The 14,534-nt window shown below is 50.9% G+C and overlaps 1 protein-coding gene across 24 annotated transcripts in view; it reads right to left on the bottom strand.

The window, feature by feature from the left end:
* Rapgef1 (Rap guanine nucleotide exchange factor 1) overlaps positions 1–14,130 on the bottom strand; it is a 117,819-nt gene extending 103,689 nt beyond the window's left edge. For 23 of the 24 annotated variants that reach the window (XM_087654194.1, XM_087654195.1, XM_087654204.1 and 20 more), the window contains exon 1: positions 13,811–14,088. In XM_087654194.1, coding sequence (XP_087510320.1) covers positions 13,811–13,835 — 25 coding nt within the window. In that variant the 5' untranslated portion in view covers positions 13,836–14,088. Of the gene's footprint in view, positions 1–13,810 lie in introns of all 24 variants that reach the window. The other variant, NM_001427397.1, reaches the window with a different exon arrangement.
* Positions 14,131–14,534: the final 404 nt, after the last annotated feature.

Genomic DNA, 14,534 nt, shown 5'->3' with positions numbered 1-14,534 from the left:
CTCCTACAGAACAGGCACTTGGAACTCAGCAGAAGACATCATCATGTTCCAGTGTGTCCCTGGATACATACTTTCTCGAAGCTTAACTTTGGAATCCAAGTATGCTGCTTTACAATCCCCCCTGCTAAAGTATTTGTTTCTTGAGAAATGCTATGAAAGAACCTTACATTTGCTGCTCTGCTAATGTCTATACCCAGCCCTGCTTATCACTTGGGACCAGGTCCACGGTAACCTGTAATGATGCCCATTGGCCAGAGACTCTATTTTGGTAATCTTAGATTTGAGCTCAGTGAGGTGCTGTCCATCTAACAGGCCCGGGAGGGCTGGAATTTCTGAGGAAGCCTTGGCCTTGCTTCTGTCTAGGTTCCCCTCCCTCTGCCCCTCCCATGAGCCAGTCATATTTTCTTAGGAATGTGGCCAAAGCTTGAAACCCTGCCAGAGGTTCACAGTGCCTGCCGCCTGTACCATCAACCAGAGCAGCTGCCCAGTGTGCAGGCCCTGAGAAGTCTGGGCTTCCATAGCTGCTGGCAGAGCCAAACTACAGCAAGCCCAGGGTGAGGTCCAGCTACATCTTCAGACCCCGAGACTTCTGTCGGCCATCCTTAGCTCTTGTGGCCTCAGAGTATAGCTATACGGCAGGGACACAGACTGTCTGAGCCTGACCCCACGAGGGGCTGGGCTGGGCTACTAGAGAGGGAAAGCCCAAACACATGTTAGCAAGAACCTCATCTGACTTAAAGGCTTCCTAAACACACAAGTCCCTCAAGGGCTAGGCCCCAGCACAGGAGCTGTTGTACACAGAGGGTCCTTTACCTGGTGCCCCTCTCAGCCCAGATAACAGCCCATCCAGCCCTACACACGGCCACTAATGTAGCCACCACATACTTCTTTTTTAAAACTGTTTTGACATGATTTATTATGTAAGGATACTTCTAAGACTAAATACGTTTAGGTAAATAAATGCTAACACTTTTGTATCCACAGCAAGTTTTTTTTTTTGGTTCTTTTTTTTCGGAGCTGGGGACCGAACCCAGGGCCTTGTGCTTCCTAGGTAAGCGCTCTACCACTGAGCTAAATCCCCCAGCCCCTCCACAGCAAGTTTTGAAGCCAATGAGTGTGAAGATAGAGCCCTGTGGTAGAGTATCATTAAAGCAGCTGTGGTGAAATGTGCTTAAAGTGACCACCTGACACTTGCTATGTTTAGATTGGCCACAAACCCCATGCTGCATCACCACCAGCTACACAAGATCTTCACCTTGCAAAATGAACTGTCCGTTAACCAACTCCGCCTCTTCCTTCGTCTAACCTCTGCCTCACTCTGCTTCATCGATCTGACTTTTACTAAGTTAGATCCCGTGAAAGGGAAGTCACATGGTGCTTGCTTCTCTGACTTCTTGCTGCACTTGCCACAATGCCCTCAGTGCAGCACATGAGACAGCACTTCTCTTTTTTAAGGCTAAATAATAGTCCACAATGGAGACAAACTGCTTGTTTATCTATTCACTCTTGAACGGCATCTGAGTTGCCTCTACCTCTCGGTGATCAAAAGTAGTGACACTAGGGGTTGGGGATTTGGCTCAGTGGTAGAGCGCTTGCCTAGGAAGCGCAAGGCCCTGGGTTCGGTCCCCAGCTCCGAAAAAAAGAACCAAAAAAAAAAAAAAAAAAAAAAAAAAAAGAGTAGTGACACTATAGAGGGGACAGAGAAGGGGGGGAGGGGGGAGAGGAGGGAGGGGACAGAGAGAGCACTCTAAGACACTGCTTTCTGAATTGTATGGTGAATCTGCTTGTGGTCTTAGATTTCATGTCCTGCCAACTTGAGGTTTTACTTTTTTTTTTTTTTTCTTTTTTTCGGAGCTGGGGACCGAACCCAGGGCCTTGCGCTTGCTAGGCAAGTGCTCTGCCACTGAGCTAAATCCCCAACCCTGAGGTTTTACTTTTTAACAAGCTATTCTCCCCAGGGTTTTGAAAGGAGCCATCCTTGGGTGGGGTGTGTTCTCACTGTATGAATTAGGTTTCCCTGGTGATTAATAGTTCTGTGCATATTCACGAGCTCATTTCATAGTTTCATAGTTCTGTTTTCATAGTTCTTGGAGAAATGTCAATTTGAGTGTGGACAGCACTTTTAAAGATAAAGTTACTTTTGTTGGTCCCATGCCATCCTTTATCTGTTCCTCAGAAAAACCGAGATGGCAGCCAAGGTCAAATTCTCAACAGATGAACAAGCATACTACAATGGAATACAACACAACAATAAAAAAGGCACAATAAACACAGCAAGCTGAGAGTGCAGAGTGAAGAGCCCCATGTTCACAGACCTGGTCACAAGGTCACATTTCCACAGGGACAGATGGCAGAGAGCTTGGTGGTCACTGAGGCTGGAAAGAGTTTGACCTAAAGACTTCGCAGGAAGTTTCTCTTTGGGTAATGGAATGGCTGGGCATCCTGACTATGGTAGGGTTAAAAAAGATCTGCTCATGTTAAACACAGAGCTCTACAGTATGAGGTCTAGAGCATTCTTGCTCAGAAGAAGAAAGCTCCCTTCGCCCACACAGACCTGGCTATGGTGGCTACACCATTCCTGGGATGCTGACAATCCTCAGGGCTTCATGAGGACTGCCACTTGAACCCAGTCTGAACTAGGGGACATGAGTTCCTAAAGAGCCAAAGTGTGCACATAGGAGGTGGGATTCACAGCAGGAGACAAGTGAGTATTAAATTTCCTTGGGGATGACCATACACACACACTCCAGCAAAGCAGACCTACACAGACCACAGCCTCCCTTCACAGAGGAGACACGGAGGATGTAGGGGACCTACAGCACCAGGCCCTTCCTTTGCACTGCCTGGAGACATCCATCCCAGTCAGTGGTAACAGTAACCTCACACTCTGCGATGGCCTCAGCCTATGTGACTTCCTCAGCAGAAAGCGTTTTCACCCCATCAGGTTGGGACCTGAGGACTTTGGCCTGCAGCCCCGAGTGGGATACAGTACAGGTTCCTAGCCCAGTTCCTCTGCTTCAAACACAACAGCTCCTACAGCTCGTTTAGGGTGATGAAGAGAGACAAGGCCAGACCACGCAGAACAGCATGCTTTTGATGCAGGCCTTTGGTTCTCTGATGACCTCAGAGAACGAGTATGTTTAAGCTTCTGGACAAGTCCAGGCAGAAGCACAGACTACTGAGATGATGCTAATAAGGAGAGAGGTCCTGCAGCTCCAGGACCCAGTGATGAGAGTCTGGGCTGAACAATTTCATCTCCTTCAGACAGCACAGTGCCGTGTGCCTGAGGCATGGAGTATCCACACCCACTTGCACATGGCTGGGAGGCCCAGGAAGACGCAAAGCAGAGCAGGATACTGGAATCCTGAGTCTGTGTAGCTGTGACAGGTAACTTTGGGAGGAAAATACAGGGCAGGGATCACCCTTACAGGGCACTCGATGCCATTGGTAAATTACCTGTGACAGAGACTTACCTGATGGACAGCATTTTACCAATCACAAAACTAAAGCAGCAGACTGTGAGTAAGACTGCAGGATGGTTTCCTGATCTGGAGCAGTGCTGGATGGGGAATCAGGTGCTAGGACTGAACACAACTGCTGAGGTCTGATTCCTGCCACACACAAGCTCATTCTAGACTAGAATAGCAGTCAGGACTGTCCTCACCCTGCCTGCAGCATAGCCAGCATATGTGACTGAATTCAGTGAGACCCAGCTCCTCTTTGCCTAACTATAACCATCCCTAACCAATCTCAACCTTGGGAGGCAGCCTTCCCAAGAGAAGCAGGGGGAAGAGGGGCGCACCCCAAGAGCCAGAGCCCTCTTTCCTCTGAGGATTGATGTGGGAAATATCAATATTTTTAAAGACATGTTACATTAGGGCAGAAGGGCCTTAAATAAAAATAAGGCCCTTGTCCACTCAACACTTCTCAAGTGCTCAGACTCAGTGAGAACCCTGAAGTATCAGAAGGCTCAGAGACTATTTCCTTTATACTAAATGGCTGGCCCACTGAAAGGAGGGAGATCCCATAGCCACCACTTGGAAGAGCTGGCAAAGAAAATCTGGCTCCCGGCCCTCAGGCCACACTCAGCTGCTTCTGAGTACCCGCTGGCCGGTCATTGTCTAAGAGCTCACAGGGTATTGACTTCACTGCACTGGGGCAGTCCCAGGGTCCCAAGGAGCTCCACCTCTACCACAGAGGAATATACAAAAGGCTCAGCCTCCTGCACACAGGCACTGGCTAATGGACTCCTGGACGTCTCTGAAGGGCAGGATGCGGGCGCTTGCTCGGTGACACCCACCACTTCTCACTCTTCCTGCACCACTCCTCTCCCAAGCTGCTTTTCTGCAATGTTTCCAGCCACTTCTGAGCTGAGGACCCACAGGCTGATTTGCAAGTGTGTGAGCAGATGTGCAGTTGGTGTTAGTCCTGCTGAGATGCAGGAAAGCCCCAGGGGAGTCCCAAGCTGAGCTGTTTCCAAGCAAGGGTCAAAGCGGTGACTGCGCCACCCCTGTGACTCAGCAGACGAGTCCTGAACCCAGAGTCTAGATACAAGGGAAGGGAAAACCAGGTTCCTTGCAGTTGTGTGCCTACATAAGGCCAGTACCTCCCCTAACCATACCTCCCTGTCCACAGCTGTAAGAAAGCTTCTTCCAGGAAGAAGAGCACCAATCAAGCACCTATCTGAAGGTCCAACTCCTAGCAGTGTCTGGCACATAAGAGAAAGTGGACACTAGCCACCACCTCCCTCACCCAGAACAATGCTGTGCAGTCCCAACACCTTAGGCAAGACAGAGTCAACAAAACCTAAAGTGACAAAAAAGACTTGTATCTGTGAAACACTTGGGAAGCTACAGAGGGCTCCACATACATCTGTGGGCTGAGGAAGTAGGTAAGAACATTTGCAGTTCAGGCATGAGGGCCTGTGCTTGGGTCTCCGGCACCCACATAAAAGGCCAGGTGTGGTCATGGGCACAAGCCTATGACCCAGTGCTTGAGGTTGGGGGAGTAAAGAGGGAAAGGTCCCTGGGGCTAGTGGCTGTCAGCCTTACTAAAACACCATCAGCAAGCCCAATACTTAGGAATAAAAGGCAGAATGACTAGGTGTGCCTGAAGTTAGACTTAGTTATACAGTGAATTCAAGACCAGCATAGGCCACATGGTCCTGATCTCAACAGGGCACAGAAGTAAGCACCAGTGACTCCAGAACTCTAAAGCCTGAGGCAGGAGGACCAGGTAAGTTTGAGGTCAGCCTGTGTTACACAGTGTGTTTAAGGCCAGGGTAGGAACATGGCAAATCCCTATCTCTAAATAAATAAATAAATAAATAAATAAATAAATAAATAAATAAATAAATATAAAAAAATAAAAATAAAAATAAAAATAAAAACAGGAAGGGAGAAAGAGAGAGGTGCAGCCTGGGGCTGGGGAGTAACACTTCTCCCAGGCTCTAGGACCCCCCTGTATAGGACAGTGTCTTCTCAAGCTGTCTGTTGCCCTTCATCCATAATTCTGTAGCAGTCCCCTCTCGGACAGAGGGGTACCTGGAAACATATAAGGCAATCTTTGCCCACGTCACAGAGCTAAGAGATCTGGGTAAGTAGTGTGCATGCCCGTGGGCTTTTACCTCTGCCCCACTCCCTGTGTGAGTGTGTGCATTTTAATTGCTCCAGATCTCCAAGAACAGCCTGTGGTACTCTGCAGAACAGTACAGTACCTTTTCCTGCACTGTGAGGATGAAGTCACATGTGTGGAATGCTTTCGCCAGCGCCTGGTACTAGCACGTGGTGAGTGCCTAATGACTGTTAGCTGCTACTATTATTTTTACTTACTGAAAGGAGGGGCCTGACAGACATCGACTCCAAGGCACCCACACAATCATCCATCTATCTGTTCACAACCAGTCATTTGAAGGAGGACAGCCACATGGGACTATCTATAACCAGCAAATAAATACTGCCATTATTCCAGTCAGGAATCTTCTTTGTTTGTTCCAGGTCAGGGAAGTCCATGGTGCTTCAGCTGTCCCGCCTTCTCATTCCACACACACTCCCAGAACACAGGGACTTCACTCTCCTGCTCTGCCTCATTTTCAATCCTTATTACATTTATGTATGTCTACAGGACACATGGCACACATGTGGAGGTTTACAACCTGTAGGAGCAGGTCTCTCCTTCCACCACTGGAGACCAGGGATTAAAAATGTCACACCTGGAGACAAGGCCTGCTGAGCCATCTTGCTGTGGCCTGGGAGCCAGACTAGAACAATGGCGAACATTTCTAAAAGTTATAAAGTGGGGGCTGCAGAGATGGTTCAGTGATTAAGAGCATTTACTGTTCTTACAGAGAACCTGGTTTCAGTTCCCAGCACCCACATGGCAGCTCACAACCAATTCCAGGGGGTTTGATACCCTCTTCTAACTTACATGTGTTCATGCATGCATGTGGTGCACATACATGAGTTCACGTACACACACATACAAATAAAATATTTTCGAAGCTATAAAGTAAAAACTGAGACGGGCTCTTGTTCTGGGCCAGCAGGCTCCATTTCCACGCTTTCAAAGTAGGGCGGAGCTCTGACCCAAAACTTAATTTGTAGTGAAATGACTGTGGTTCTGGCAGGCAGGGACAAGCAAAGAGAGTCATTCAGTACCAATGGGTGCAGCAGGCTAGCTAGAGGGGTAGGAATGTGTTTGGTAGGCAGCACGGAGGACTTGAGGTTGAAGAAGGAATTATCACCACAGACCCAGGATGTCTAGGCCATCAGACCAGCCCCTTATTGCATCTCATACAAGATACTCAGGCCCCATGACAGGGGGGCAGAGTCCACCTTCTCCAGGCCCTGAGGACAGCAGGAACCTCCAGCCATCCATAAACATCGCTGAGACGTGCTCTTAAAGAACGTTCTAAGGGCAACTGAAAAGGCTTAGTGAGTAGCCACCAGGGCACCTACTAGGGACTTGCTATGGGTACCAGCCTGCACAGGGTTGGCAGCCCCTCTGCTGGTAAATGGCAGCACAGTAACTGCTCTGTGAAGGGTGACCACTACCCCAGAGTTCTTCACCCTTGTGCAAATCAAGCGCTAACTAAAATGAGGGCTTGGAGTGCATGTTACCCAGCTAAGTGGAGCTCTGCCTCACCCTGACCAAACACTGACAATCTGCTCTTCCTCTTGCAATGGGAGACTTGAACTTAGGGTCTGATTTTTGTTTTTTAAAGACTTATTTATCTGATTTATTTATATGAGTATTTTGTCTGTGCACCAGGTGCACACTGTGCCCAAGGAGACCAGACAGGTGTCAGATCCTCTGGAACTGAAGTCCCAGATGTGAACCATCATGTGCGTACTGGGAACTAAACTTGGGACCTCTGCAAAAGCAGCCAGGGCTCTTCACTACGGAGACATCTCCACAGCCCCAAGCCTAGAGTCTTGTGTATGGCAAGCTTCTCTTTCCCTTTTCTTTTTCCGAGATGAAGTTTCACTGTACTGCCCAGACCAGACTCAAACTCTTAGGCACAACAGATCCTCCTACCCAAGACTCCCAAAAACCAGGGATAAAGGCATGCCACCACACAAGACTTGGGAATTTGTGGGGTGTTTTGTCTTTGTGTTCAGGGCTCTTTGAGGCAGGGTGCCCCTTGGTAGCCCAGGCTGGCCTGGGCACTCTCCATCCTCTGGCCTCAGCCCCATAGCAGCTTGGGAATCTGACTGCAGCGCTATCAAATGCAAAAACCCTGACCAATGTACATAGTTAGCACAGCCCCATCCACGGGACACCCCTCTCAGACAAGGCCTACCAACTTGCCAAGAAACCACCTAGGTAGCCTAAAGTCAATCAGGGCTGGGGTGTGGCTCAGTGGTTCAGCGTTTGCCTAGCACGTGGAAGGCTCTGGTTTGATCTCCAGCAAGGATTAAAAACAGTCGACGCCTTGAAAGCAGAGTCCCAGACTCACAGTGTGATGCACTGACTACATCTGCTGTCTGTCTGTCTGTTTGGCTGGCTGGCTGGCTTTCACTTGGATCAGCAGCGCTGAGCTCTGACCTTGTGCGAGGACTTGCACCACCCTACCATACCCTGGCCATCACTCATTCTTTGAGTAAGTATGGACTGGGTACCTACTGTGTGCTGAGTTGGCTAGCAGCCAGCCAGTGGTGGACAGGCATATCCCTCCCAGGACCTAAGGTTCTATTACGACTTTATTTATTGTTAACCTGCTGACAGGAAACTGGGCTCTGGATTCTGAAACAGTTAAACAGTACCACTGCTCACTTAGGTATCTGTGTGAAGTCTTTCCCCAGAAGCTACTATCTGCTAGGGAAGAGAAAGCACTAGGCATCATGAGGTCAACTTTGGTGGAGGAAGCTTGTGAGGCCATCGTGTTAGTGGTGGCCAGTGTTGGTGGAGGGACCTCTGAGGAGCCTCGAGGGCTACAACATGGCAGGAGGAGTTGAAGTCAAGGCAGGCTCCCCACTCTGTGTTACTCTAGTGCTGAGATTCAAATCTTGTGCAGGCTAGACAGAGGTTCTCCTGCTGGGCTGCATTCCCAGCAAGCTGCAATTGCTCTCTCTTGGGTAAAGGGGACTGCTGCCTTAGATGGCAGTCAGGGGACCCTAATTTCAGAGACCCGGTCCTTCCAGGAGCCTATGGGTGAGAGCTCTGAGAAGGGAAAGAATCACCCAAGGACACAAGTTTCAGATGATCTCAAACAAATGACCAAGCAGGTGACAAACCCAGAAGATGACAGCTCTTTTTCCAATTCATAGCCTGTGGGTGTGTTTACTCATTATCCAGCCTTTGGGGTGCAGTGGGTGACTGTCAGTGGAACACCTGTCCCAGCAACAAGGCAGGGGGTGGGGGTCACGTGGGTGTGGCACACACTGTGACCAGGCCTCTCCTCTTTCCACTGTGTCATCTTACTATGGCAACAGGCAACACAGTGGCTGGACTGAGGTAAGACCCAGCCTGCACAAAGAGCAAGCTGCAATCTGGGCTAATTTGGGAAATGGTTTTTCTGCAAGCTCATACGTGAGTCATCTTTCCAAGCTATCGTCTCCTGGCTACAAGGAATCCCATTCAAACTGCCTGCCAGCAGCTGCACAGGAGATCAGGAGGCATTGGGGTCTGCTGCGGCTATTTAAAAACAAGTTACCTCTTACCTCCCTAGAGTGCTGCAAATGTGGTCAGTGTTACAAAAATCGCAAGCAGCCCAGGGTCAGCTTGGGTCTACACTAACTAACTTGGTGGTTTGGGGCCATTTCTTTCCCCAAGATCAGAAAAGAAATGTAGAAACATAAACTAAAATTGGGGCAGACATTGCCCTGTCCCTCAGACACTGGAATTCTACAGTGTATCTTACAGGCAGAAAGGGGTCAGTTCCCCATTTTACTTCCCTAAGACTGTGTGTGATCTTGGGCAGTAACCCAAAACCCTGGGCCTCTGCTCTCCACAGGTGCAGCATGAGGATCAGCTTCCCTCACCTCAGCTGTGACAAACAGCGCCTTGGGAAGACCATGTTCCAGAGGGCTCCACATACCATCCCACATGACAGGGTGTCTGCCAGGGAGGTGCACAGAAAAGACTGAATAGGCAGGTCAATGAAAAAAACCTGGAGCTACAAAATTTGTGTCAATAACCCGAAACACTGAAACCACAAAGATTCCTAACTTATGGGAAAGGGAAGTAGAAGCTGATTGGTTAAGAAAGGTCAGTACCCAGTGCCTGCCCATTAAGAAAGGCAGAGGCCTGACTTTCAGTGTCTGTTCTGATGACACATAGTAACAAGTTCCATTGTAAACCCCTCCCGCTTGTAACAAAAGTACCTGTAAGCATTTGAAAAGCACAGCACGTGGACTTTGACACCCATGTTTATTCTGTCAGTGGGTGTGTTGAGGGAGCTTGTGGCCATCCCACTAGTCCCAGCAAACTTCACTGCAGCTCCTGGGTACCAGCACTGGCCAGACAGTTTGGTAAACGATGAAGCTTATGAGCAGATTGTGGTTAAGCTGGGTCAGAGAGGGAGGAAAGGGATGAGAACACCACAGAACCTTCCAGTTCCCAGAGGCCCCAGGTGATTGGCTACTGAAGGAATGGAGCAGAGTGGAGTGGGGCAGGCAGGGGTAGGGGCTGAGTAGACCTACAGGGATCCCCTCCACCAGTTCAGTGACCTTGAAGGCCATTCATTCCCCACAAGGCAACTCCCTGCCCCTCAGCAGGATCCTTGCTATGGAGGGAGTTTACAGCCACCTGACAGCCTGACTCAGATCCTTTAGCCTGATACATAGGACACAAGACAGTGGTCTTTATGGCAGGTCCCGATCCCCAGAGCTACACAGAGCACATGGCACAGCAGGTGCTTCACCAGTGCCAGATGAAGGAATGGAGGAAGCGATCAATGAAGGAATGGGGCAGGAGGCAAAGTCCACGTCACAAGTAAACAGCTGTGAGTCATCTCTGAGAGTCAGGCTCGAAAACGTCAGCAGTCCAAGTGGGAAGGGGCCTCAGTGAGTGGCCAACAGAGAAAGGGGAAGGGACACCGGGCAGACAGCTCCCCCACCCCAGCTCCCACATGTAGGTACAAACATGAGAGAGAGCTCTGCATTACCAGAGATTCTCAGTCTTTGGGAGAACCAGAAACCTGAGATTTTTGGAGCAATTTCCTGGTTTCTAAGTACTGACCAACAGCTCTTTTCTTTCTTGGGAACACACAGAGCCTAGTGGGCTAAAGTCAGCTGATTACTGCCAGTATGGCATTAAACTCCAGAAATCTGGGGGCATCGGCTCTCCTCCCTCGTGTCTTTGCTGGAAGAGATGAGGGCAAGCAGAACCACCATGACTGCTTAAACAAGTAGAGACAGTAACGCGTGCACCATGTGCCTCTGCCCAGTCCTCTACTGCAACCTCAAAGCAGCTGTAGGCATCTCCCAGAGAACTCGCTCAGCCCCTGATCACAGTAAATCCTCATTCTAACTTTCCTCTTGACCCTCCTAACTGACAGCCCAGCAAGAGTCCCCTCAACTCAGCAAGAGACTATCCTGATCCTCCCTGGGCATTTGGAATAGAAGAACATTAATGCTGCCTTCCTATGCCTCCATGGAGTGGTATGACTTCTGATGCCACAGGCAGAGGCCACAAGATGACAGGTCCAGAGGCTCCTCCCAGAGGTTAGTGAAAGCGAACAGGGAGAGCAAACTGATTAGAAGGACCAGGGTAAGGGTGTAAGATTTCTGCTCACTCAAAATCCTTAGACCCCACCCAAGCCCCAAACCTGAGAAGCAAACCCAGCAGCCTGTTTTCGGAGGGTGAAGGAGCACAGGCATATTTTGGCAACACTTCTGTTCTTTGAAGCACAGAAAACAGCAACTGTTAGTGGGTGTGGGCTCCTCCACAGTCACTAGAGACCAGTACCTGGCTGAATAAAGGTGTCTCTCCAGCACACCATCGCTCACGCTTAACAGCAGGCCCACCTCACAACCAAACAGGAACTCTGGCGGAACGCACACCATGTTCACTGAGGATGACCCACAGTAGCTCCAAGAGGGGAAGCCCTCATCCCAAGCACACCCCAATCTTCCCCGGCAGGGTACGCAGACCACAGCAGAGAGCACTGCACGAGGGTTCCTTCCTGTCATCTCATCTGTGAGTCCCAGCTATGGCCACCCAAGAACTCTATCACCTCTAGCTGCTTCTCCCCAAAGGCACCTTCCTCCCATCCTTTCTGCAGCTCCCTCTCGCCATCTCTCCCTCTGTAAGAAAGCCTTGGAGAGACTTGAAGTGCCCAAGTGGGGTGATACCCAGGGGGATTCCAATTACTCAGAGGAGAAGGGGTGGGGAAGGGATTATGGGTAGGGGTGACAGGGAGGGTGGATTTAAAGAAAAATTTTAATTTAAAAAAGGAAAGAAAGAAAAAAAGCCTTTCTTTTCCTGGTCTAGTGAACAGGCCTTCCAGGACCTTCCACAACTGGGTTCAGAATCTTCATGGGTCTGGCAGGGAAGATACCACTACCAATTCTCAGACAAGCTCTTCTAAAGAGGGCATTGCAGCAGCCCTAGCAGAGGACAGTGGCCTAGGAAGACCCAGGCGTGAGCGCTGCTGAAAGGGCCTGGGGTAGACGCTGAGTAGAAGGCTCTGTCATTCTGAGCTGTGGAAGGAAGCCCCAAGGTGACAGCACATGCCAGCCCCTGTGCTTCCAGGGGTTCCAAATTCTTCATAATGATAGAGAAAACTCAGCTAATGCTATTTAAAATGTATCTAGATGTATTTATTTCATTTACATACAACAATGTTTTGCCTGTCTGTATGTCGGTGCACCACATGTGTGTCTGGTGCCCATTGAGGTCAGACCTCCTGAAACTGGAGTTGTGAGATGCCACATGGGTGCCGGAAACTGAACCTGGGTGCTCAAGAGCAACAAGTGCTGTTGACTGCCCAGCCATCTCTCCAGCACATGAACGCTATTTTCAAATAAATAATCCAAGTTTCCCAACAGTGTCATTCGGAAGAGACACTGTAAAGAGTTCATAAGCAGTGCTGCGCAGATGGGCCAGAGATAATTCCAGAGCAGCACGTATTCAGGAAAGCGACTCATAGTCACCAGACAAGGCCTCCGGGCAAGAGGACAAGGAGACAAACACCCCAGAAACAGCATCTGCAAAGGAACAGTCCAGCCATGAGAATGGTATCCTGCTTCTTGTCAGAGGCTGATGTCAATACCCTATCTATGATCCTTGCTGGGTGGGCTACAAAAATTCACTGAGCCTCTCTGGGTCCTTAAAACAGAGACCACACTCCGGTAGGCAATCTTCAAGTATTTTTAATAAACAAGACAACCAAGAGACCAAACACAGAGAAGACACATAACAGATGCTCAATAAGGAGAACCAAAACGTTCTGCCCTGTGTTGAAACTAGGGCTGCAAAAGTTACAGCCATTGCTTGTTGGTTCACAGCTAATACAAATCCAAATATCCCCAAGTCCACCTATGAAACGGCAACTTCCAAACATTAGTGCTGCCGAACACCTTTTCAGGTTCTGCCTTCTTTACAGAGTTTCCAGGCTAACTGGGTATCCCCACCGTGACAACCCCCAACACAGGCCCTGGACCACTGCCTACCTCACCTAGCAGCCAAGAATCCGCCCTCTCATACAAGGAATCCCTGCTTGACGGCTAATTAAGCTCTGGGCCCCATATGCACAACAGTAATTGACTCTCGGGAGTATCTAACTCCCAGAATATGCAAGCTGGGGGGCGGGGAGAAGAATTGGGAGGCGACTCCCCAAGATTTCCAGGAACACACAAAGAGATGAGGTTTGCATCAAGATCGCATCCACCTTCTCCCCCAAACCCTATGGCTCTCCACTTGCCTTGCTTGCAGAGCGAGGAAGAAATATCGGAGGACAACTTGGCTGCTCCCTGAAACATCGCTCCAACACACCCTAGCCTGCTGTCCTTTGAAGCCACCGAAGTGAACACTTGTGGTTAAACTCGAGGCTCATTAGGAGTGACACATTTTATAACTGGGCTGGCGATCACCTCTAGAGCGCGCCTGTCCTTCTGCATGCGGTCGGGGCCCGGCCTTCTAAGGGTCCCGGACTCCAGCCATTGTGGGAGGTTCCAGGGAACAAGGCTACCGGGACCTCCACTAGCTCCCCCAGAATCCCGCTAGCATCACGGGTCCCCCCGGCGCCAGGCAGGCCCTGCTCAAAGATGGCCCTCGCGGCGTCACTGCCAGGCTGGGGCCCGGACAGGGGGTCGAGCACATGAAGCCAAGGAGGCGCGCCGCCCGCCCGCCCGCCCGACCGCCTCACCTGCTTTCTCGATCTTGCCGGACATTTCCGGGCTGCGCCGGAGGCCGAGGCCGCTGCTCAACGGGCCCCGGCCGGGCCGCTGCGGGGTAAGAGGCCGGCGCGCCCGCCGCTCTCCTGGACCGGTGCTCGCCGCGACTCACACTCGCGCCGTCATGGCGGGCTCCGCGCGGCCGCGGCCGGTGCGCTCGCCGCTCCGCGCTCCAGCCCGCACCGGGCCTGCCGCTTGGCGCTCCACCTCCCGCGCAGCCGCCGCTCCGGGGCCGCGAGCCGCCGGCCGCAGCGCCGCGCCGCCGCCCGCCCGCCGGCCTGGGCCCCGAGGCCACGGCGCCACCTGCCGGAAGCCCGCCGCGCCGCCCGCGCCACAGCGCCCTCTGCCGACCCGGAGCCGAGCTAAGCCTGGCGCAAGGCGCAGCGCCCCCTGCCGGCCTGGAGTCCTCCGTGCCACAGCTCGGCACGGACCCCACCCCTTTCTTGAGAGAGAGAGAGAGAGAGAGAGAGAGAGAGAGAGAGAGAGAGAGAGAGAGAGAGAGAGAGAGAGAGAGAGAGAGAGAGAGAGAGAGAGAGAGAGAGAGAGAGAGAGAGAGAGAGAGAGAGAGAGAGAGAGATCAAGCCTACGGACAGAGACAACTCAGAACTTCCGCATGCCCTCCCAGGAAAGATCAGAACCCTCGGTAACCCAGACTTTTCCATCTCAAGTCGTGGGCTAACTCCCCATGTCTATTAC

The sequence above is a fragment of the Rattus norvegicus genome, chromosome 3, assembly GCF_021556685.1.
Source record: "Rattus norvegicus strain SHRSP/BbbUtx chromosome 3, alternate assembly SHRSP_T2T, whole genome shotgun sequence".
NCBI lineage: Eukaryota > Metazoa > Chordata > Mammalia > Rodentia > Muridae > Rattus > Rattus norvegicus.
Note: the sequence above shows the minus strand (reverse complement) of the source record. Positions and strands in the feature narration are given on the sequence as shown.